This window comes from Drosophila eugracilis, unplaced genomic scaffold, assembly GCF_018153835.1.
Source record: "Drosophila eugracilis isolate 14026-0451.02 unplaced genomic scaffold, ASM1815383v1 contig_1858, whole genome shotgun sequence".
NCBI classification, from domain to species: Eukaryota; Metazoa; Arthropoda; class Insecta; order Diptera; family Drosophilidae; genus Drosophila; species Drosophila eugracilis.
The window spans coordinates 189,232-213,849 of NW_024572708.1; the positions used below are offsets into that span (position 1 = coordinate 189,232).

A 24,618-nucleotide genomic window follows, 5' to 3' on the forward strand; every position below is an offset into this window, starting at 1 on the left:
TACATTATTATATTATAAATATATTTTTATATTAGACCAAAAATTAGGCCTGTAATTTGTTTAAAAAAGTGTTTTTTTTATCACTTTTTCCTCCCAAAAATGAAACAATTTTCCAATTCTCAGTTAGTTTCTTCTCCAGATCAAAGGGTTTTCAGGCAATTTAGCTTCTACCCTTCTAGACTTACCTTTTACCCATAAAGCAAACCCATTTTTTGACCTTAGAAATGCTAAATTTCAATCTCCACAAGAACCCCGCCCTTGCAACACTTTTAACACCTCGATTTTTAAGGCATTCCAAGCCCTATTTTAACATTTTGATAAAATGGTTGTTGCACATTTTTGGCTGACTTGCCGTTGATTGGCCAGCAGAGAGGTCTACGCCGAAAGAGAGGCCAGGATGCGCTGCTCTGCTCACGCCCACGCAGCGACGACAGCAGCGTTAAAATTTGCACAATCACAATGTAGTATGTATGTGTGTGTGTTTGTGTGGAAGTGAGAAAGTTTTTTTTTTAACTAAGCAACATGTTGCAAAGGCTGCTCCCTTTTTTGGCAAAGACGGAACAGCGCAACATGTTGCCAGCCAAGTTGCGCAGGCGCAGTTAAACTGCAGCAGCAGCAGTAGCAGCAGCAGCGACGCTAACGCCGACAGCGCTGCCTGCCGCTCATTCAACTTGCAAAAAGCATCTCTTCTTCGGGACACGCGACTCGCAAAAATTGCAATTTCCAACCAAACACACGAGCTCACACGAAGATCGAAGATCGTGTCTGTGTGTGTGACAGAGAAAGAAAGATAGATAGAGAGAGTGCAAGAGATAGAGAGAGAGAGTGAGAGACATACAGGAGAGAGAGCCATAGCGAGAGAGAGCTAATGCTGCCTGCGTCGCTGTCAACGACGCCGCCGTCGCTGGGCCGTTGTTGGTAGTTTATTTATTCAACCGCCCGATACCGTGTGGACATTATTTTACCAAGCGTTCGCAACCGCACAACACGGAGAGCAAAAGAGAGCTAGTGTATAGCCGCCAAGCAAAAGCAAAAGCAAAAGCAACAATACGCTAAAGAGCCACGATCCAATACAATATCAGAAAACCCACTCCCGATCGTAGATCTACGATCGCCGCCCATATACACGGCGGTTCGCACCGCTTGGCTATCTAGTAGATAAAAAGTCGCCGAGAACGCAGAACGCAGAACGCCAAAAAAAAGAAAACGAAACTTCAGTAAAAAAAAAAAACAAAACAAAATCTGAAATCGCGTTTTTCGTAAAATATATACACGAGATCGACTCTATTTTCCAGAGCATAAAACTATATACGTATTAGCTAATATAGTTAAGAAAAGCAAAACAAGTCTCGAAACTGCAAAACGAAACATAAAACAAAAAGTAAAGCAAATTTATGCAGCTAAAAAAGTAACTAAAAACACAAAAATAAGAGGAAAAAATAAGGAAAACAGCAAATTGAATATAAAATAAAAATCCAATAAATCGGCGCGCGAAACTCGCGTGTGTTATCTAATCTGCAAGAGAAGTACAAGAATCGGTATCGGTTCTATACTATATCTATCTCTATATCTATCTCCTATATATATTCCTATATATATATATATATATATCCATTGTGTGTGCGTTGCGACCTTTGTTTTTATATATTTTTTGTTGTTGTTGTTGAAACTGTGAAACGTGCTTTACAAGCCGGTCGTTTAACAAGAAAAAATCAAAAAGAAATTAATACTTAAACTAAAAACAAAACAAAAAACGAAAAAAGAGTGTATCTTAACATGGCCATAAACAAGCAGAGGAAATCAAGTGGTGGCTTGGAATGGGCCACGGCCACTGGAACAGTACCAATCCTGGAAAGAAATTGTTGCAATAGCAATAGCAACGAAGGAAACAGCAGCAGCCCCAGCAACAGTGATAATACAGATGCCCAAATCCCCAGCAGCCACAACAGAATCATCTACAAAGAACAGCCACTCATCCGCCACCTGCGACACCTGCTCATCGCCGGATTGCTGATCGTTTGTTTGGCGGGCGTGACGGAGGGCCGGCGGCATGCGCCGCTCATGTTCGAGGAGTCCGACACGGGCAGGCGGTCCAACAGACCAGCGGGTAAGTCACCTCCAACAATTTCTAACTATCTTTAAGTCATATCGTATGTCAATTTGCCAGCTTTTGTTTGGTTTTCCATGCTGCTTCTTGCCAGGCTGCTAAAATGAACAGCTTAGGTTGGTTAAATAGATTTTCCATCTTAGGGATTCCTTTTGAAAATCTTGATTCGTTTTTTTTTGATATTATAAGCAAGATCATTTTTGAATTTAATATCAAGTTTTAGGGGTTAAAGTTTTCTGTTTCTAAAAGAGAAGGCTTTGAGATTTTCCAAACTAAAATTGATTTTTATCCTAAAGATTTCCAATAATATCATAAAATAGATCATTTCCTAGCCATCTTAGGTAGTTTCATCTTAAAATTTCTGATTTTTTCACCTCTGCTGTGTGTGATTGCATAAGTTGCCTTTGGCATTGCGCATACGCCGTGTCGGTCTATATATGACCCATGACTATATCATATAGTATATGACCGCCGGGGGAAATCCCCGCTTACACGCAGGTAGAATTCCAGCCGGTGTCGAGGCGGGACCTGCTCGCACCTCTAATCCCCCGGCCAGGCCAGGGTTTTTCGGGATATTCCCAACTATAGTTTTTCTTTTTTATTATTATTATTATTATATGTCGAATGTTGCACGGTTTGCTAATCCGGAAAACGGGAATTCCCTTCCGCTCGCTGTGCCTGCCTGCCTGTTGGGCACCGGCACAGGCACAGGCGCAGGCGTAGACGCTACGGCGTCCGCTTTAAGCCGCTTTACCAAAGGGCCAGAGAGGGGTTGGGGGGAGGAGGTTTTCAGATACCAAAATAGAAATGTATATAGAACGCTTGGTCCTCCAACCTGGAGAAGGAGGAGAAGACGAGCGGCACCCAATTGCAATTTGTTGCAACTCACACGCTTGATTAGCTGCATTTCCTGTTTGGCTCTCGGCTCCCTCCGCTATAAATATATATATATATCTATATAAGTTACTATATATATATATATATATATTGCATACTATTATGTTCCCAAGTTGCCGTTTTTTCTGCTTCTTTTACCTTTTTTTTTTTTCTTGGTCCGCTGGCGTTGTTGCATTTTCAATTAAAAACAGATTGCGGTTTACGTTGCAGCGACTTTGAAACGTTACTCGGCTTACACTTAGCTAGTTAGCTGGCTAGTAATGATGATTAACTGGTTCTGTTAGGGCTTAGTTGATGCCCTGTAAAGCCAGGGATTTATAGGGTTAAATAGTTTCCATTGCATAACAGGGTTAAGTTTGAAAGTTAATCTGAAGGCTTAAAAAACTAAGAACTAAGCTAGCTAGTTTGGATTTGAAACTTTCTTTAAAGGTTTTCCAAAGTCGTACATTCAAATCGTTGATGGTTTTCATGATGTTGCCAAGGCGAGATGAGTTAGGATCGGTAATTGGTTCGCTCGCAGATGGCACACTTTGGCGCCCACGCGCCTATACTTGCATCCTACCTATTCGGCACCCACTTCTGCCGTTCCCCTCTCTCTCTCTCTCTCTTTCTCCACCCTCCCTCTTTCTCTCTTTCTGTTTATACAAAGTCTTAGCATAATTTAGTCGTTATATGGCTGCGAGCCCCCAACCACCAGACACACTTATCCGCTGCCGCTGCCGTCGTAGACGTCGTAGTCGTCGTTTTTATTTTTAAAGAATGAATGAAAAGCCAACGCACGGGCAGAGTGTATAGCAACAAACTACCAAAACAGTTCTTTTACTTTATTTTGTTTTTATTTTTTTTCGATTTGGTAACCCAACTGGTGGCTAATCAAACGTCAAAGACCACGCAGACAGCAGAAAACTACCAGCCAATTCGTTTTGTTCATTTCGCATTTAATTTAACTGATTAACAAGCTCTGACCGACCCCTAAGGCAGGCAGGCAGGCTAGCAGGCAGTCCCCTTTCCCCTCTTTAACCATGCCCCATGCCCAGCTACCCACGGTGCCGCCATTCGTCAGCATAATTCATTTATTCAACTGTCTGCCGCCCAGTTAGGTGTTAAAAAGTTGTTAACTTATTTTTAATGAATGCGTGTAAAAAACACAACACACACACTCATACACACACACACAGCAGCAGCAGCAGCAAAGTAAAAAACTAAAAACTAAAAAAAAAAAAAGAAGGAGAAAAAAAACAAACCAAACCGACAGAAAAAAATCCGAAAAAAGGCAACGAAAAAAGATCAAGATGTGCCTACGTAGAGGAGCCCCAACAAGCCGCCGGCAACGGCAACGGCAAAAACTAAGAAGAAAAAAAAAAACAAAATCGTTCCGTTCATTTCGTTTCGTTTTGGGATCTCGGCAAACATATCATGATCAGCGGCGGGACCAGAAAACGAAACGCGAAGAAGATGGAAAGCAGAGACTAAGTTGGCCAAAACCGAAAGCTAAGATGCCCTAAGATATCAGAAATTTAGGTTAAAAGGATTTTTTAGAGAGTTTAGAGATGGAAAATTTAAACTAAAATCTTCTTAAAAATAAGGAAATATTTTTAAAAAAATTTTCACTTTCATTTTGTTAGCTTAAAAAAAGCTTTTAACTTAAAAACAAAAAATTTGGTGAAGAATTTCTAGCTTTGGCTACTTTTAGCTACCTTTTAGCTACTTCCTAGCCATTTCCTGTCTTGCATCTCGAAAAAACTGTCAGCACTTCATCTTTTAGCATTCATATTTTATAGACTCTTAGCCAAAAGGGTATTAACCAAGTTACGAGGGGGGTCTACACGAAACACGTTAAGCCAGAGCAGGGTAGCGGAGTAGGCGGGGAAGGCGGTACCCCAAGCTAAAGCCAAAGCCAAAGCCAAAGACTGTCTGACGTTTGTTTGGGGCCGTCTGCGACAGCCACCCGAAATGAGCCACCGCCGCCGTCGCCTTCGTCGTCGTCGTCGTCGTTGTCAGTTGCATGTCAGCTGGCCAAAGAGGGGCGGACGGAGCTGCCTCCAAGAGGAGAGCCCCCAAAACGAAATGCAACCAATTTGTTGCATTTGCCACACAGACGACGACGCGTCGAGAAGGAGGAGACGAGGAGGCGTCGCGCCGCAGCAGCGTGTGGGCAGAGGAAGCACTTAATGCCCACAAGGTGTCAAATTGCAGAAAACTCTGCTTCGCCCACCCCGAAAAAAGAAAAATCCAAAATCTAAAATGAAAAAAAGAAAAAAAAAAGCGAAATAGATGAAGAAAAAAAAGAAGGCTAAAAAGTATCAGCCTATGTGTCTGGCGTAAATTAATTTGGCCAAGAGCGTAGGCAAAGTAGATACGACGATACGATCTCAATGAATCGAATCCGTAGGCTTTGCGCCGTTTCCGTTCCAATGAATGAAGTTGCAACTTTGATTGGGGCACAGCAGCCGCAGCATTAAAGACAGGAAACTAGGAAAAAAAAAACAGCTAAAGAAAAACTAAAGAAAAACTAAAGAAAAACTAGAGAAAAAAGAGTTCTTAGATAGAATGGCGAAAAGTTGACAGCTAATAACAGATTTGTGCTGGGCTCTGGCTTTTTTTTATGGGCGCCATCCATCTGCATCTCTCTCAGTGGCATTTGCCATGCCTTTCATTAGCACATGCCGCATTCTTGCCATGCATTAATTATCAAGGGGCAATCAGCGCCGCATCATAGTTCCCTCTCTCCCCCCCCCCCTCCTCCTCCTCCTTAGCTAAAAGCTAAAAGAAACCCCCGAAGAAAAACAGCTTTTCACTAAATGAGAGATGCATTCGCACGCATCATCTAAATTGCGGATCGCTGATAGCTAGGAAAAATTCTGAAAGAGAAGAGATTTTTCTAACATTTTCCGAGGCAACAATTAGGCTGGTTTCTATGCTATGATTGTTAGGATTTATATTCCCTAAGTAAGACTGCTTAATTTTACTTATTAAATAGGAATTAGTAAAAGTTGCAAAGACTTGAGTTAGCTCTTGAAATTTTTTCAATTTGAAAACTCAAAAAAATATTTGAAAAAATATTCACACAAAAACCCTTTGATGACTCTTTCAACAGTCATATATAATATGTTTTTCTTTATATATATATATCATCTATATAGATATATCATCTATATAGAATTTTCCTCTGGCATTTGGCTTAAACACTATATTTTCTATAAAAATTGCTGGCGATTTTTGTCGCCAAACAAACCATTTGCAATTGGGCATGCAATTGCATAGCTCGACGATTAAATTTACCCTTTAATAGTCGCACATGGGGCACATCTTTCGTTTCGTGAAAAGATTTTCTTTTGCCGTATTTTTTTCTTCTTATTTTTTCTGCTTTTTTTTATTTTATTTTATTATTTTATTTTCGTGCTAAAAACGCCCACCAAAACAAGAAGAAAACCCAAAAACGCCCGCAAATCGCGTGTCGCGTGACGCGGTTTTTGCCGGTTGTTTTTGTTATTATTGCTAGCTAGTTGTTGTTGTTATGGTTTTTGTTCTTGCTATTGTTGTTGTTGTTCTTGCCATTATTGTTGTTGTTGTTGCCTGCCCATTCATTGCAACCCCAAAAAGATACAAAAATAAAAAGAATACATCCTCAACATATTTGTGCAACTTATCAGCGCATTTAAAATTAGCTAGCAACAAGAACAACAACAACAACAACAACTACAACAACAATCGCCAACGTATTCAGTTGTTGTTGTTGTTGTTGTTCTTGCTGGTTTAGACATCTGTGCGGGGCAAGTCGCAGTCGCGTGATTTGGTTTGTAAATGGGAAGGAAGGCGAACACACGAATGTTGCTTGGGATATAGACGTATATATAATATATATATATATCTATATATCTATATACATACTATATGGGGGGTAGAAAAGCAAAAACAACTTATAGCTAATACAGCAACAAAAGTAACAACAACCAAAAAGGCAAAAACTAAAAACCAAAAAAGTAAAAATAGTCATTGAAAATGTTTACGGCCAGGCCGGGTCTTCAATTGTTGTTGCCGCTTTTGGCGGCTTCTTGACTCTTCCAAAATAGAAGAACTAACAAAAAAAAAAGTTATAAAAAGGATATATAGAAGATATATATATATAAATGATCCATAGATCGTTGGCTATTTACAGACGGAATCCAAATTGCATTCGCATTATAGATTTTTGCCTCTGAAATGCAATTTGCCAAGATTTATGGCGGCACAGAAATAGTTTATCAGAGGAAATGGATTATATTTTTGATAGATTTTCAAAAAACGTAATAACTTATTTTGGAATTTAATAGATTTTTAACTCTTTTAAATATTAAACTTTGATTTTAGTTAGGATTATCCAATAGCCAAGACTTTACATAAGTCAAAAAAGCAGCGTAGGTTAAATTTCTGTCTAGTTTTTTTTTTTTTTTTTTTTTAGCATTTCTTGGCTACCAAACCAGAAGAAACGCAAGAAAGCAAAAGAAGAAGAGTTGATATAGCGACAGGGCCAGAAGAATTGAACGAGCCCCTCTTTTTGTTCTCTCTTCGATTGGCTGGCTTTTCGGCGCGTTTTGCTGGCGACTTTAAACGCATTGCGGCTTTTTCACTTTTGAACTTTATTTTTTTAATTTTTCTTCCTCTTCGCTACGGTAGTTGGTAGCTGGGGGAGTGGGTGGTGGGTAGACCTGGAAAAAGAAAAAGAAGAAGAAGAAGAAAAAGAAGGTGGGTTTATTTGTTGTTGTTGTTTGCTTTGTTGCCACCGCCAGCCATCCAATGTTGTTTGCCCTCTCCGCGCGGCTGTCATAAATTATCAACGGCCAGGCGACCACAAGCGATGATGACAAGGCTACCCCCGCCACGCCCATGCTAAAGATACACTTGGGAAAAAAAAAAGTGGGAGTTAGAAGTAACTAAAGTTGAAAATGAAGAGTTTGATTTTGTGATTTTCTGATTTTCTTAACTTAAACTAAAAACCTTAACAACTTGCTGGCACTTTTCTTGCCGTGCACTTTTGCCCGCCTTTGAGCAACGCACTTAATCAACCATTAGAAATCTTCATTAGAACTGGCGTGTCCCCAAAAATGAAAGAAAAAGAAAAAAAAGGAAAAGAGAAAAAAGAAAACAAGAAAAACTAAAAAGTAAAGTAAAGGCATTTTGACTTTGTTTGCTTTGCACTTAAATAATTTAATTGCTTATAAAACAAACAACTTGCTGGCGAACGAATATTTCATTTTATCTTTTGCCGCCTTTAAGCCAGCCCTCCCCCCCTACTCCCTTCCATTGCCATTGATTGATGGCCTGATTGACAGTTCAACACTCGTAGCTGTCAAATTTGAGCAACGCAGCCCAGCCCCCCGCCACCTGCAATCATTAGTTTCGGGTAACACCCCCAGATCCTGCCTGAATATCAAAGACTTTGCCTCTACAAAAACACTTTTGAATATCAGAAAAGATATATATATAAAGTATATATATATTTTTGATATTTTCATTGTATTTTATGATGGCCAGCGCTGAGCTTTAACATTTGCGCTAATTATTTTGCCACAATTAATTAAGGCGCAAAATAAAAATAACATTAAACAAGAGGCAGCAAAAAACGAAGCAAAATAAATAAATATATATGTATATATATATAGAGAAAGAATGAGATATATATATGTTCTTGATATATAGCTTCTTTCGGCCTGGTCTATATGTTTTCGCACAGCTATATGCACCGATCTCTGCTGATCTTTTAACTCAATTAAAAGCGCGTACGAGCGCCAAAATTTTCAAAGGCACTTCGCTCTGTCCCTCTATCTATCTATCTGTATATATATATATCTTTATATTTATATATAAGCCATATATATATATATATAATATAAAGAAGAGTGTGTGTGTGGGGACTACAAAAAATAGCCGACAATTCGACGCCGCGCTGGTTCTGCGTCATGTGAGTCAGCAGCCTCCTCAACGTCGACGTCGACTGCAACGCATTTGGCAACAGGCGAAAATCTTTTGGTCCATTTTCCTTTTGGCCACCAAAGATACAAGCACTAACATGATGACACATGTGCCGCCAACCACACCCCCTCCCGCCCTCCTTTTTGTGTTCGTTCTTTTTGTTAGGCATTTTGGTCCTGTTTTTCTTTCGAGTGTAATTAGCACATTGCAGAATCACCCAAGAAGACGTTGTACAGGCCATTAGTTTGTTGTCTTTATGCTGAGGCATAGTTAACCTTACAAGGTGGTCGTAAGCATAGGAAAGTCTTTTGTTTTTTAATGTTTTTAAATATTTTTTAGAGATTTTTTAGAGATTTTTTTTAGGGATTTTTTAAAGCCAAAAGTAGGTGGAGAGCTTTTGGCAATGGAATAAAATATGTTTAAAATGTTTTTAGAGTTTCAAAGACAAAGAAGTTTCATAATTTCTTTAATGAACCCAAACTTTAAGTTATTTATTATGTTTTAAATAAGTTTAGAATTTTTCTAAGATTTTTAAAAGATTTTTTAAAGATTTTTAAAAGATTTTTTAAACAGTTTTTCGACATAAAATATCTGCCTGAGGGATTTTCTTTACTTTTTTTTAGCTTTTGTTTGCTTAAATTTGAAAATTTCTTAACAAGCCACAAACTTTTAGTCATTTTTTAGGTTCTGAAACAGTTTACGGTTTTTTAAACATTTTTCAATATTTTAAAAAATAATTTTTTCATTATTTTTTCGACACATTTCGTCGCCTGGCAACCAAAAACTGCTGGCAGTGAGTATGTCTTTTAGTATTTTTAACATTTGTTTGCTAATGATTCGTATGCGGCAAATGTTTGCCCAGACACTTTCGAGTTTTTGACTCTGCTGCCCCACCTTCCGCCCCTTGTTTATGCATCATAATTTGTTGCACATTTCTCTCTTAGCGAGTGCAATGCACTGGGAAAAAAGGAGCAAGCAAAGGCGGCATATGGATGGGGAAGCGGCAAAAGAGAGCACAATTTATTTCTAGACATTTTCGTCTTAAATTAAACTTAAAAATAAAGTCAGTGGAATGCTGTCTTTCTTGTTGTTGTTGTTGTTGCTGTTTACACCCACGCTAAATATTTGTAAATTGGAAATGTTTTTGGGATTTTGGCTTGTCAATCAAATGATTGGAAATGATCGGGAATTAAGTCGGCCAAAACGGAAAATTGAATTCATTTCAGCTAAGTGCATGGGTAAATAGCGAAATTTTGCCTTCTTCTTTTTTTTTCTGTTTTGCTAAATTATTATTGTTTTCGCGGTCATACATCAAATGTCTAGACAAATTGTGGCAACAACAACAACAACAACAATAATGGCAAAAACAACAGCTGAGGCTGAAAAACAGGAAGTGGAGTGTCAGGAGAAAGCAAGATAGCCCAAAAAATGGGCAACTTTTTACCATGATGGGTGTATATTTTTTTATGATTTTCTTTGCTTTGATTTCACGTTTTTATTTGCTTAATTTATTAGCTTTTCATTTAAGTTATCATTTTGGCTGATTAAGAATATTAATAGAAATTCAAATTGAATTTAATTTTGTATTTTATTAGCTGGAAATGTGTGACAGGGCGAGATCAAGACTTGCAATATGATTAATGGACTGGGATTATCTCTACCTCTCTCTCTGTACTTATATATATATCCCCTCCGATCTGAGGATCTTCTTCTACTGTATATATAGTATTTAGTATATAGAAATCTATTGCGCGGGGATTATTTTTATTGTTTCGCTGCTGATTTTGTTTTTATTTTTGTTGTTATTTAAATTGTTTCGCACGCAAATAAAACTGGCGCCAATGACAAGAGGCAGCAGCAGCAGCAACAGCAACTACAACAACAAAATATTAAGAAACAACAGCAACAACAACAATGGCAAAAATTGATAAACGTCGCGCGTCGTTAGCGCCACTTATCACGTATACGCCATGGCGCCGCATAGCGTCCGTCAGCAGATTCGGTGGTTTGGTTTCGCCTTTCTCTCTCCCTCTCTATCTCTCTATCTGTCCCTCTGTCTTGATGAGGCTCTCAGTGGTTCAGTGGGTGGTTCAATTGCAAATCCAAAACAGCAACAACAACAACAACAACAACAACAGGAGTCCCCATTTAGCTACCGCTATCACGTGTATTTAACTAATTAGTTTATTGTTCCTCCCCCTCTCCCTCCCTGTTTGCTCTCCATCAGTTTTTACTATCCAAAGCCATTTGGCAAGCAAATGCTAAAAAAAGAAATGAAAAAAGCAGCAGGAGTGATTATCAGGGCTGGTAATATGGAATCTGGTGATATGGAATCGTGAATGGTGGGTGCGATAACCGCGGGGGAGCAAGAACAACAACTCGAAACACCATAACAACAGGTGTCAACCGCCGGCAAGTCAATGCACTAAGAAAAAGTGTTAGAAATTATTATAAAAACTAAATCAATTTTAATGTTAATCTTTAAGATATTTAAAAATCTTTAAGGTTTTAACACAGCTTCAGTAATAGTTTCTTCTAAAAAACTTTAAAAAATTTCAGTTTTCTAGCGTTTTCAGCGCGTTTCCTGCGCGTTTTCCCTGCGACTCTGACGCGTTTTTTGCCGCTAACATTTGATTTTAAATTTAATTAATTTTTCCTCAGTCCCAAAACTAAAACTCATTGCCAAGCCAAACTACAAAAGTTTCCTATTTTGGGCTTTAAGCTGCGGCATTTTTGTGTTTTTTTTTGTTTTTTTTTTGATTTCGTTTACATTTTTTATGAGTGGCGCCAAAAGTTTTAGCATAATTTTGCCACGGCACCGCGGCGAGAGCTTGTGTGTGTTTGGTATTTAAAATATATTAATAATATATAACGCGTCGCGTTTTCAATTTGCATACATTTTGTGCAAAGTTTCTGCCGCTCGCGCGCAGCCAATAAACAAAAAAAAAAAAAAACGAGAAACGTAATCCCAAAAATGTTGCTAATGAAATTGAGACTATCAAAGTGGCTGCTAGAGCCCCACCTTCTCGTTAGTTTTGTTTTTTTTTTTCTTCTTCTTTCGATCTAATCCCACAATTTGACACTTGTTGGCGCCCCAGAGAGACGCCGCTTCATCTTCAATCCATTTAGCTACACTTTAAGAAATAAGAAAAAGGTTTCTGGATTTTTCAAGAATTTTTAGCAGCTTAAAAACTTGACTTTTCCCTGAAGAAAACTTCTTGGGAATCATTTTAAAATACTTTCCTTGTTTCATAAACTTTTCTTCCTGTGCAGTTGGCTTGCATTTGTAATTGAAAACGCTGCCGGAAGCGACTCAACGCCTCTCAGCGAATGTGGCGCCTGTTTGATTTTTTTTTTTCGTTCGTTCGTTCGTTCGTTCGTTTCGCCGCTTTTGGCTGAAAACGTTCTGCAATTCTGATTGCCTCGCCAGAGTCGGCTCCTCTCGCTCTCAAACTCTCTGCCCACCCGAAATGGTATTGAATGGTAACCCAAGTTTGTGGAAAACCTGAACTATAGGCTTTCCTAGATCGAAGTTAATTAGCCGCTGATCGATTGGCAATCCTCCTTTTGTGGGGTTTCTCATCGTCTTCCCTCAGCCTCAGCAGTGGGCGTCTGTCATTTGAATTTTTCATTATTTTTATTAAGATTAACCAACCTTGCTCTGCCAGCTGATATACGAGATCGTATATATATACAGATCAAGCTATATATATATATAGATTTTTATATAGGCAATTGCAGTGGCGCCAGCAGCAACCTGAAAAACAAAATCTTAAATGGCAATTGAGGAAACAGCAACAATGAGAGAGAGATTTATTAATGGTTTTTGATTTTTCTTTTAATTTTCCAGTCACCGAATGTCAGTTTGGCAAAGTTCTGCGGGAATTGGGCTCGACCTGGTACGCGGATTTGGGTCCACCCTTTGGCGTTATGTACTGCATCAAGTGTGAATGCGTGGCGGTAAGTTTTTAAATTTTAAATAAATTTTTTAGTTCTAAGAAAAGGTTAAGGATAATCTCAGTAAAGAGGGGAAGGTAAAGAGGCTTTGGTTTAGCAAGAAAAGTAAAAATTTTCTAAGGGAAAAATCACAAAAACTTTAAAAACAAAGTAAAATCCCCGCAAAAACACTTTCAAAATTCACCTAAAAAATCTCAAAAATTCCTTTTGACGGGCGGCCTGGGCGTATTGACTAATGACCGTCGACATGCGCTACAAGCTGAGGAAAATCGCCAGCAGCGTATGAAAATGATTGTGTTTTTGGGTTTTTTTTTGGGTTTGCTTTCCCTCCTCCTTAATTTATGGCATTTCCACGCATGATTAATATCGATTTGAAAGCTCTTTATGCGATATCTTACGAATCAGAGCCAAATTTTGCCATAGACAGCTCTCAGCCTTGCCAAAATTTCAGAATTTTTCGTAGATTTTCAATCGAATTACGTTGCCAAAAGGGGTTAAAGGGGGTGGGAGAGGGGTAAGAGGGGGTTGAAAACGAGGGCAATTTTTCCAATAAAAATGTCCGACTCGTGTCCTCGCCTCGGTTAAAAAACATCTCTACAGATAGATATATAGAAGATATATAGCCAAAGTCGGGAGACAAAAATGAATTGACGTTGCTAGTCTGCGATGGACCAGACGGGCCAGGCAGGGCCTATATTCTATATAGTATAGATATATGCGATTTCTCCAGTAACAAAATTTAGCCTCCTTTTTTTTTTGTGTGTGTGTTAATTTTTAATGTGCATTGCATAAAAGTCAGCTTTGAAATTAATTAATTATAATTTATGTCGGCTGCAAGCGTCGCAAATGAGCACATCATAAAATTATTTAAAACATGTTGCTGCCGCTGTTGCCGCTGTTGAACTTTAAGCACAGCGGCAACATCATCATCAGCGGCGTCGGCGCTGGCGACCAATAAAAATTAATAATAAAAAAAAAAAGGCCAACAGGCAGCCAAACAACATCAAAAAGACAAACAGCAGCAGCCAAAGATGATAAAAAAAAAGAAGAAGGCATATAAATATAATTATAAAAAAGAAGAACATGCTGATTTGCTATATAATATGGCTAGACTATATATATATAAAGGCCAATATTGGGTGGAGATGGCAGCTTGATTTAGACCAGATTCGGTTGCTAACAAGGCATAAATCAAAGTGGCCAGGACGGGCAGGTGACAGGCCTGGGAATCTGCATTACTAATTCCAATTCATTTTTTATTTCCACGCTCTATGATTATCTTTCTTTTTTGTATTATTTTTTAAGATATTTTTTAATATATTTTTTGTTCTTTTTTTTTAGATACCCAAGAAGCGTCGCATCGTTGCACGCGTCCAGTGTCGGAATATTAAGAACGAGTGCCCGCCGGCCAAATGCGATGATCCCATCTCGCTGCCCGGAAAATGCTGCAAGACCTGTCCAGGCGATCGAAACGGTAAGTCTAAAAGAATTTCTTGAACCTATTTTTGATATCAGCAAATGCTTCAGTTTGTTCAGTTAACTATATAGAAGATATAGAAAGTTATTAAGTGGAAATACTAGGAAATCAGAAATCAAAAATCTGAAATCAGAAAATTTTATAAATTTCAGTCATAATTCCTGCTTAAATCTTATGAAAATGTTTAAATATTTTGACACTGACAATGGTCTGTTTGATGGCATAAATCGGCTTTTTGTGGATTAGTCTAGATCGCCCCAATATCGGTGTCTATATAGCTAAAAGTTCCTCCTCGTCCATGAATAATTAAGCATAGCAGGCAAGGCAGCTGCTGATGGGTAGCCGCTAACAGCCGCCTTCCCACCTCCCTCTTCTTGATTTTAAAAGATATATATTCTTAAAGATATAGATATAGATATAGATATAGATGTAGATATAGAAAGAGAAAGAGAGAGAGAGGTAGAAACGCGTAAATTGTTTATGAAAAATTACTTGGCCCGAAATGAAGGTCAGCGCTACGCAATTTATATTCCGTTTTTATGTCTCAGTCAGCGTCTGTCGCCGGCGATGATTCGGATTCGGATTCGGATTCGGATTCCGATTCGGCTACAGATTTGAGATTCCTATTCCCTGGTCCACTACTTCGGATAATGGCCAATGTGGCCTTTGGTGGGACTCTCTTTTTGTGACTTTTTCTTTGCTTGTTTTTTGTGCTATTTTATATCGCCCGAACGGCGCCTGAAGTTTGTTTCTGTGGGCCATATCATTATCGTATCGGAACAACAAGAGAGTATTTCAAGTATTTATTTGAGCACTTTGTTGGCTTTCGGCGGGTTGAAGGGGCGGTTAAAGGGGGGGCTGTTTGGGGTCCCAATGGGGGCGCACGTGCCGCATTCGAATCGCCTTAATAGACCAATTACCCCCCGTCCCCGAGCTTAAGTTCGCAACTTGGCAATTTCTTTCACTTTTTCGGTCAGCTATCCGATCAAGATATATATATACTATATAATCTATATATTTAGTTGATATTTTAAGTTATTTTCTGGAAGAATTGAATGGAAAATTAGTTTTGGGATTTAAGCTTAGAGAAAATCTGTGACGAACTCTCTTTGGTGGCTCTTTCTCTGTGACATTTTTCACATAATCAGGCGGAGTGCTGTCTGAAATTCCAGTTGCTGCTGGCAAGTTGCTGCTGCCACTGCTGCTGCATGTTGCTAGTTGCCAGTTGGTTAGTTGGTGTGTGGCATGGGGCAAACTGGTTAACGATTGCCACCGAACGGGAATGGGATTAAGGGGGTGGGGGGGGGTTTATGGTGGTGGTTGAGGGGTTAAGGCGGTCGGCTCCATCACATCATTAGTTTCCGTTTTGCGGCAATTTTTCACTTTGCTTATGCAAAGAGTTGTTGACCTGCGGACCTTCCAACCCGAAAACAATTTCACTTTTTCTCCAACTGATGGTTGATTTTGTTGTTGTTGTTTTTGTTGTTTTTGTTGTTTTTGTTGTTTTCTGCAATACATCCAAAATGAAACTCCCAACGCAACTCGTTTGCCATAAATAGTTAGAAGGCACACGGGCGCGGCTTTTCCAGCGAGACTCTTTGGCTCTCACGCAGTCACCGGCTGACTAGTCAGCCATCTAGCCACTAGCTAGCTAGCTAGCCATCTAGCTAACCATCTAGCCTGGGCTATTGTACAAATATTTCGCAGCAACAACAGCAACAACAGCAACAATGGACAACAACAACAGCAGTTTCATCTACAGCAGCCGCAGCTCACAGCTCGCAGCTTGCAACGATCGTTTCCAAAGTTATTTTTTGCCTAACTTGGTTTTTTGCCCCATACTCCGCATATTATGCTTGCACAGAGAGAAAAGAAGTAGAAAGAAATATAAAGAAATGTTAGAAAATATATAAAAAGACAGTGAAAAGTCAGGAAAAACCATAAGAAAATACTTACAACTTGAAGGAAGTAAAGTTCTACCTTAGATACTTTCCTTTTCTTGCTCTTCTTTAATAGAGGCCACTTTCTGACTTCTAACTGCAGTAACTCAGTGTTTCCTTTTAGCCAAGCTCTACTGTACTGTACACTGCTCGTCCTGGGCAAGTTGTCAGGCCCGCAAGAGCCGATGCCTGGAGCTTGAAGCTCATGACATGGCCATATAATCAACATCAACAATTGCCTACCTTCGTTAAATGTCCATTTTGGGATCGAATCTTTTGGCTCTCTCTCTGCCCTCCCCTCTCCTCTCTTCTCCCGTCTTCGAATACCAGCAAGCCCCCCTCCTGTTTACCCTTTTCCCCACTAACCAAGCGTTCCAAGCGGCATTAATTTATGCCTGGTATTTCTTTCTTTCTTGTTTTTTTGTTCATTTTTATAATGACATAACTCGGGCATTTTAACGCTTATTAAATTATCTCATTTGCCGCCACAAACGGCGGGCGGTCCAACCAAAGATGGTGTATGTGTAGGGCAAACGGGATATATACCCAGGTAGACAATAAAAGTTAATGTTTCTCGATTCCAACGACTTGCATCTCTTCACGATCGATCCCATTAGGCGTTCGACTTGCCCGAGTTGACAATTCAACTTGATGACATCTTTTGTGGTCTTGGTCAAGTTCCCCAACCCAACCCAATCCAGCCCAGCCCAACCCATACTATCCCTTCTTTGGGGTAGATCTTAAAGATCTCAAAAGATCTAAAAAGATCGCTGATCGTTGATCGGAATCCACAGATCGCTCTCTCAGAAGTGGCAGCAACTTTGTTGTGCCACAAAAGGATCGCCGGTCCAAATTCATTTTTATGGCCGGGCGTGAGGTGAGGTGCGCCATCCCAACAATAAAATCCTCAACTTTATCTTTATCTATATCTTTATCGGTTCTGCATCGGCAGTGGCGGCAGCGGCGGCAATGTCGGCGAACGGAACTGTCTATTATATTCCCACTCGCTGGCCTCTCTTCTCGCCCTTCCTCCTCTAAATGGAGGAGATTGTGGATAGCGATAAGGCTGAGAAATAGAGCTAACAAGGCGTCGGGTTTTGGGCTTGGGTTTGTGCTTGGGTTTAGGTTTGGGTTTGGGTTTGGGTATCGAAAAAAAGAAAAACAGAAAAGACTATCTGAATGGAATGATCTTAACCGGAGATTATAATGGGTTTGTTTTGTAGATGGAAAGGGAAAGGGAAAGGGGTAACGAAGCTAGTTAAAGATCGCTATAAAGATCGAGATCTTCTTCAATCTATAACTTATTTGATATAGTTTACCAATCTAGAACTTGCCACACAGCAACTCTAACAACTTCTAACACTTCTTTTATGATTATTCATGTTGATCTTCTGATCTTCTGATCTTCTGATCTTCCGATCTCTCCCCTTACCACACCACACCACACCTGGTAATGTGACATGAAATCCGAGATAGATTTATCAAATCATTCTCACGTGCTCTCGGGCATTTCTTTGGAAAACAGTCAGCCAGCCATCCAGCCAGCCAGCCAAACACTTTCAAACGTTTCTATTTTTGTTACCCCTTCTTACCCAAAACCTGAGTTTTAGTTTTTGTTAATGAGCTGCCGCCGTGATTCTGGGGGCCGAGGCCCCAGCACATACCAAAGCGTTGAGTCAATGCCGAGGTGTCGTTTGTCTTTCGGTCTCGGCTTTGTCGGCTCGTCCGTTTGTCCATCTGTCTGTTGGTCCGCCGACCGCCTGTCCGCTCAAGGGGGAACCCTCCCTACTCCCTCTCCTCTCATCCTCTTAAGCAACGTGTCGTCGTCTTTGTGCGCACCAAAACTCATTTATCTTGGCTTACAGCAAGCAGAGGAGGAGTAGAGGAAAAAAAGACCTAAAAAAAAGAAACGAAAATTTCATTCATCTGCAAGCGCGATTCAAGGGCAGAGATGCCTGTGACTCCGTCTCGGACACCAACTCCGACTCCGACTCTGACTCCGACTCCGACTCCTCGGAAGACACCACCAATAAGCCCCAAGAATGTAGAGCCACAAATTGAAAAAAGAAGAAAGAAAAAGAAGGCAAGTCGAGGTGGAGTAGAGGGCAGTGTAAAGCCAAGTCTAAAGCCAAAACTGGCTGGCTAGCTGGCTAGCTGGCTGGCTGGCTGGCGAAGTGGCTCGTATTAAGATCAGGCGATAAGATCGGACAGCAGAAGCCGCAGCGAAAAGAGACCCCAGCAGTGGTGGTGGTGGTGATGGTGGACCCTGGTGCGGGGCTCTCAATAAAATGCTATACAAGGTGTCAGATTTGTCGCCCTTCATTATGCGATGCCGGCCCGAAGTTCTTTTTCTTCTTTTTTACCCTCCTTTTTTTTTTGTATACACTTTTTGCGGCTTAAAGGTTGGGGATTTGAGAAGCGGCGGCAGTGGCAGCCGAAGGAGCAGCATAAAATAATCGAAATGCCAATGCGGCATCATCGACAGCAGCAACAGCAGCAGCGATCTCTCAGTCCTCCTTGGTCCTCCATCTCTGGCTTTAATCAGCTTTTGTCGGGCTGCCACTTCTAACGAACCAAGGAGCTGGGGATTCTGGATTCTGGATACTGAATTCCAGATTCGATGATGGTGATTTATGCGCTGGTTACCCGGGTGTCAATCAGCGGGACAGCGGAAATGTGTCCACCCACTTTCACGCCAAAAAAAGGAAGAAAGAAAGAAAGAAAGAAAGAAAAAGAAAATGAAAGAAACCAATGGGAAAACCATAGAGAAGAGAGGGAGAGGGGCAAATGAGCGTGTCATGTGGATTCCGGGAACTGAAAACTACTCCCATTCGGAGATGAACAGAGACAAAGGGCACTTCCCTAGTTAGATGTAGGTTAGACTTCCCGTTTACAGGCTACCTGCCTGGCTCAATTTATGCACGATTAATGAATGCCACCTGGTGGGTGGAGGAAGGGAAGTAGAAGACCGACCTTAGTTCAGTGTCCTACCTGGTATTCCTGCCATTCATGATGATCATGATCCCCTGGCCTCATCCGTTCGCCCTTCCATTGACAGTTCAAGTCAAGTCCATTCAACATGGAATTTGGATGAATGCCCAGATGGGATGTGCCGGTGAATGGCGGTCACTTTGAAGCATTTGTTGCAATCTATAACCAAATTCCATTTAAGGTTACGACCTTATCGCACAGCATCACTAATTCTCTCCATTTTATGTTCTCTCTCGATATCTTTCAGATACGGATGTGGCCTTGGATGTGCCAGTGCCCAATGAAGAGGAAGAGCGCAACATGAAACGTAAGTACAAAAGCCCCGAGCCAACCGCCCAGTGGTAGATCCTTTTCCTTTCTACAGTAAAGGTCTAGATAACCATTAAACATTTTCGAAAACAAATCTAACACCTGGTTTCTTGTTCTTCCTTCCTTCCATTCATATTTCCCCATAGATTACGCTGCGCTGCTGACGGGCCGCACTTCCTACTTCCTCAAGGGTGAGGAAATGAAGTCCATGTACACCACCTACAATCCCCAGAATGTGGTGGCCACCGCACGTTTCCTGTTCCACAAGAAGAACCTTTACTACTCGTTCTACACCTCGTCGCGTATCGGTCGTCCACGTGCCATACAGTTTGTGGACGATGCTGGGGTTATCCTGGAGGAGCATCAACTGGAGACCACATTGGCGGGCACCTTGAGTGTATATCAGAATGCCACGGGCAAGATCTGCGGTGTATGGCGTCGTGTGCCCAGGGATTACAAGCGTATCCTTCGTGACGATCGCCTGCATGTGGTCCTCCTTTGGGGCAACAAACAGCAATCCGAATTGGCTTTGGCCGGCAAGGTGGCAAAATATACGGCACTGCAGACGGAACTTTTTAGCTCTCTGTTGGAGGCACCTCAGATGCAGTCCGATGGCAAGACGGATCCACAGTTGGCCGGTGCCGGTGGCACAGCCATTGTGTCCACCAGCAGTGGTGCCGCCTCCTCCATGCATATCACTTTGGTCTTCAACGGAGTTTTTGGTGCCGAGGAGTTCGCCGATGCTGCGCTGAATGTGAAAATTGAATTGCCGGAACGCAAGGAGGTGATTTTTGATGAGATGCCACGAGTGCGTAAACCCTCTGCCGAGATCAATGTCCTGGAGCTGTCCTCGCCCATTTCGATACAGAATCTGCGTCTGATGTCCCGTGGCAAACTTCTGCTGACAGTGGAGTCCAAGAAGTATCCGCATTTGAAGATCCAGGGACACATCGTGACCCGTGCCAGCTGCGAGATCTTCCAAACTCTGCTGGCGCCGCACAGTGCCGAATCCTCGACCAAGAGCAGTGGCCTGGCCTGGGTCTACCTGAACACCGACGGCTCCCTGGCCTACAATATCGAAACAGAGCATGTGAATACGAGGGACAGGCCGAACATTAGCCTGATTGAGGAGCAGGGCAAACGGAAGGCCAAGCTGGAGGATCTGACACCGAGCTTTAACTTCAATCAGGCCATTGGTAGTGTGGAGAAACTGGGTCCCAAGGTCCTCGAATCGTTGTATGCCGGCGAACTGGGCGTGAATGTGGCCACCGAACATGAGACTAGCCTGATTCGGGGACGTCTGGTACCGCGACCAGTGGCCGATGCCCGGGATTCGGCTGAACCCATTCTGCTGAAGCGACAGGAGCACTCGGAAGCCCAGAATCCTCATGCCGTTGGCATGGCCTGGATGTCCATCGACAACGAATGTAATCTCCACTACGAAGTGACCCTGAATGGTGTGCCTGCCCAGGATTTGCAACTGTATCTGGAGGAGAAGCCCATCGAAGCGATTGGTGCACCGGTAACGAGGAAACTTCTCGAGGAGTTCAATGGCTCGTATCTGGAGGGTTTCTTCCTGAGCATGCCATCGGCTGAGCTGATCAAGTTGGAGATGAGTGTCTGCTATCTGGAGGTTCATGCCAAGCACTCCAAGCAGCTACTGCTGCGTGGCAAACTGAAGAGCACCAAGGTTCCGGGTCACTGTTTCCCCGTCTACACGGACAACAATGTCCCAGTGCCCGGCGATCACAATGACAATCATATGGTTAACGGTGAGACCAAGTGCTTCCATTCCGGACGCTTCTACAACGAATCGGAACAGTGGCGTAGTGCCCAGGATTCGTGTCAGATGTGTGCCTGCCTTCGTGGCCAATCCAGCTGCGAGGTGATCAAGTGTCCAGCCTTGAAATGCAAATCTGGATCGGAACAACTCCTCCAGCGTGATGGTGAATGCTGCCCGAGCTGTGTACCCAAAAAGGAGGCAGCCGAGTGGTTAACATCACAATCTTCGCAAGCCATCAATGCCACCGATTTGCTGCAACAACGACGAGGCTGCCGTCTGGGTGAACAATTCCATGCCGCCGGTGCCAGTTGGCATCCATTCCTGCCGCCCAATGGCTTCGATACATGCACCACCTGCAGCTGTGATCCCCTGACCCTTGAGATTCGTTGCCCACGTCTGGTCTGCCCGCCGCTGCAGTGCAGCGAAAAGTTAGCCTATCGACCGGACAAGAAGGCCTGCTGCAAGATCTGCCCGGAGGGTAAACAGAGCAGTGCTGGTGGACACAAGGTGACGCCGAATAATCCGAATGTGTTGCAAGATCAGGCCATGCAACGATCCCCAAGCCATAGTGCCGAGGAGGTGCTGGCCAATGGTGGCTGCAAGGTGGTCAACAAGGTCTACGAGAATGGCCAGGAATGGCATCCCATCCTGATGTCCCACGGCGAACAGAAGTGCATCAAATGCCGTTGCAAGGTAAATTTCGAAAAGTTCAAATTTAAAAAGAATTTTTGCTTAAAAAATTGAAGATTTTCCTTTTTAATTGTTTTTTTTAAATTTTACTAATAAAATATTTTTTACTTTTTTATTTTTCTTTCAAAAAAGGACTCGAAAGTTAACTGCGACCGCAAACGGTGCTCCCGCTCGACGTGCCAGCAGCAGACCCGCGTGACCAGCAAGCGGCGTCTCTTCGAGAAACCGGACGCCGCTGCTCCGGCCATCGATGAGTGCTGCTCCACCCAGTGCCGGCGTTCGAGGCGCCACCACAAGCGGCAACCGCATCATCAGCAACAGCGATCCTCCAGTTGAGCGATTCCAGGCTAAGGGATTGCCGTAGGATTCCAGCTTAAGATGGAAAGGGAAACCACTTACTCACTCAGTGCGATGTGCACCACCAACCATACATCTTAACACACACACACACACACACATCATTCACCCATACAAACAAGCATACACACACACACACACTTGTGCAAGGAGTTGCATAGATCGTTGTTGTTTTGTGGCAGCAATGAAAACTTGTATTATATATGTATATGAAGAAAAGGAAGAAAAACAAAAGGGAAAACTTGAGATTTAGCTCAAGAAAGCAGAAGGAGTTAGAGAAAAGTAGAGAGAGCGGGAGAGAGAGAGAGAGAGAGGGTTAGAGAGAGAGAAGGATAGATAGTTAGATCCTTGGAAAAGGGCCTTAAAAAACCAGTGCAGTTTGCTTTAAATTCTCCAGCGCAGAATTTTCTATAGAAAGCATTTTCTGAATTTCTTTTTACCTTTCCTGAAACCTAACCAACCCCCCCACTCAAAAAAAAAACATTAAAATTAAATTTTAATTTATTAAAAACAAAAAACAAAAACAAAAACCCCCCAAAAAAGCACTCAAAAAAAAAACAAAAAGAAGAACCAAAAAAAACAAAACAAAAAGAATTCGAAATTGAAAACTGTACTGAGTTTTGAAAACCAACACACACCCACACACACACACACACGCACACACTTTTGACTTATTGAAATACTTAAAAAAAGGAAAAAAAAAAAGTTGAAAAACTTTTCATTTTCATTTAAATTGAAATTTAAATTGAGATTTGAAAGTGAAACGATAACGATAACGATGGAGAAGGAGAAGGAGAAGGAGAGGGAGAGAGAGATGGCAATGGCAGCTGCTATCGTTTGAATATTAACTTAAACCTAATTATTCAGATTATACATATATATATATACAATATTTATATATATATATATATACCGATATATCTATATAATTTATAATGAGAAACAAAACACAGTGGGAAACGCATTTGGCGTTGGCATTATGTGGTTATCGACATTTTTTATCGATAGTTCTATTTTAGCAACCCAAAAGTTTCAACTGATTGACTGAATGGCAAAAATAAAATTAGCTTTAAAAAACAAAAAACAAAAAAAATAATGAGAAAAAAAAAGGAAGGAATGAAGGAAACTGAAAAGGCAGCTTTTCAATCTGAAATTATTTTGTACTAATTGTTACTCACACATACATACACACACATCTTCACATTTTTTTAAGGCCTTTAAATCTTTGAATTCAGAAAAAAAAAAATACATTTTATGCAAAATTTTCAATAATTATGTACAAAATTTGTTACGACATAAAAAAGGGAAAACTTTTTCGAAAAAAAAAATGCCATCTACACATATTTATACACACACACACACACACACACTGACAAACACACACACATACAGACATAAAAAGAAACAAAAATGAAGAAAGAAGAGAAATTTTACCGCATACACAGACAGAAATTGTATTAATTTTTTATTCTATTAAATTATTCTTATTATTATGATTATTATTTTATGTTTATTATTATTATTATTATTATTATAATGACTTTTTTTTTAGCTATATATACATATATATATATATATTCTATATTTAATTACTGATTGATTGATTCGAAATAATCGATCGATGGCGAGCAGAAATTATTTAAAGCAAAGGAAGAGCTAAAAACAAACTTGTACTAATAACTTAAATTTAGTTTTTATCAATTAAACAAACAATTTTAAATCAAAAACAACAACAACAACAACAACAAAACACACACACACAGAGAATAAACAAAAAACCTACAAAATCATAAATCTTTTATATGTTTCTTTTTTTTATTATTAATTAATTTCTTACCTGAACGAGAGAGTTGATGAATTTATTTGATTTTTGTTAGCTGCGCAGAAGCCATGACAAAAAGCGAGCTAAAAAGCTGGAAAGAAATGCAAATCCAGAAGGGTAAATCGAAATATAGAGGGAATATATTCGATATATGTATAGGGTGGCCCAGGGAAGATTTGCGTTTTAAAATCGCTGGAGAAATAGCAATATTTGCCAAACTTCCAGCGTAAACTTAAACATTTTGTTAATCTCAAAACTTCTACTAAATCCCCTTCGAAATGTCAAAGTCAAAATTATCGAAAGTTTAAAAAGCAAACGCTATATGGACCACCCTGT

General features: G+C 40.8%; 1 protein-coding gene across 1 annotated transcript; it reads left to right on the forward strand.

The window, feature by feature from the left end:
- Positions 1 to 50: 50 nt before the first annotated feature.
- On the forward strand, positions 51 to 23,967 carry LOC108110032 (dorsal-ventral patterning protein Sog). Its single transcript, XM_017218882.2, has 7 exons — positions 51 to 1,538; positions 1,691 to 2,107; positions 12,807 to 12,916; positions 14,255 to 14,387; positions 19,569 to 19,628; positions 19,777 to 22,106; positions 22,236 to 23,967. Exons 2-7 carry the CDS (start codon positions 1,777 to 1,779, stop codon positions 22,437 to 22,439), a joined length of 3,168 nt encoding a protein of 1,055 aa, XP_017074371.1. The 5' UTR covers positions 51 to 1,538; positions 1,691 to 1,776; the 3' UTR covers positions 22,440 to 23,967.
- The last annotated feature ends 651 nt before the right edge of the window (positions 23,968 to 24,618 follow it).

Excerpts from the sequence above, each read along its gene's own strand:
- LOC108110032 (XM_017218882.2), top strand. The coding sequence starts at position 1,777 with ATGGCCATAAACAAGCAGAGGAAATCAAGTGGTGGCTTGGAATGGGCC. Across the intron at positions 2,108-12,806 it reads GCGGTCCAACAGACCAGCGG|TCACCGAATGTCAGTTTGGC; the intron begins GTAAGTCACCTC and ends TTAATTTTCCAG. Across the intron at positions 22,107-22,235 it reads GCATCAAATGCCGTTGCAAG|GACTCGAAAGTTAACTGCGA; the intron begins GTAAATTTCGAA and ends CTTTCAAAAAAG.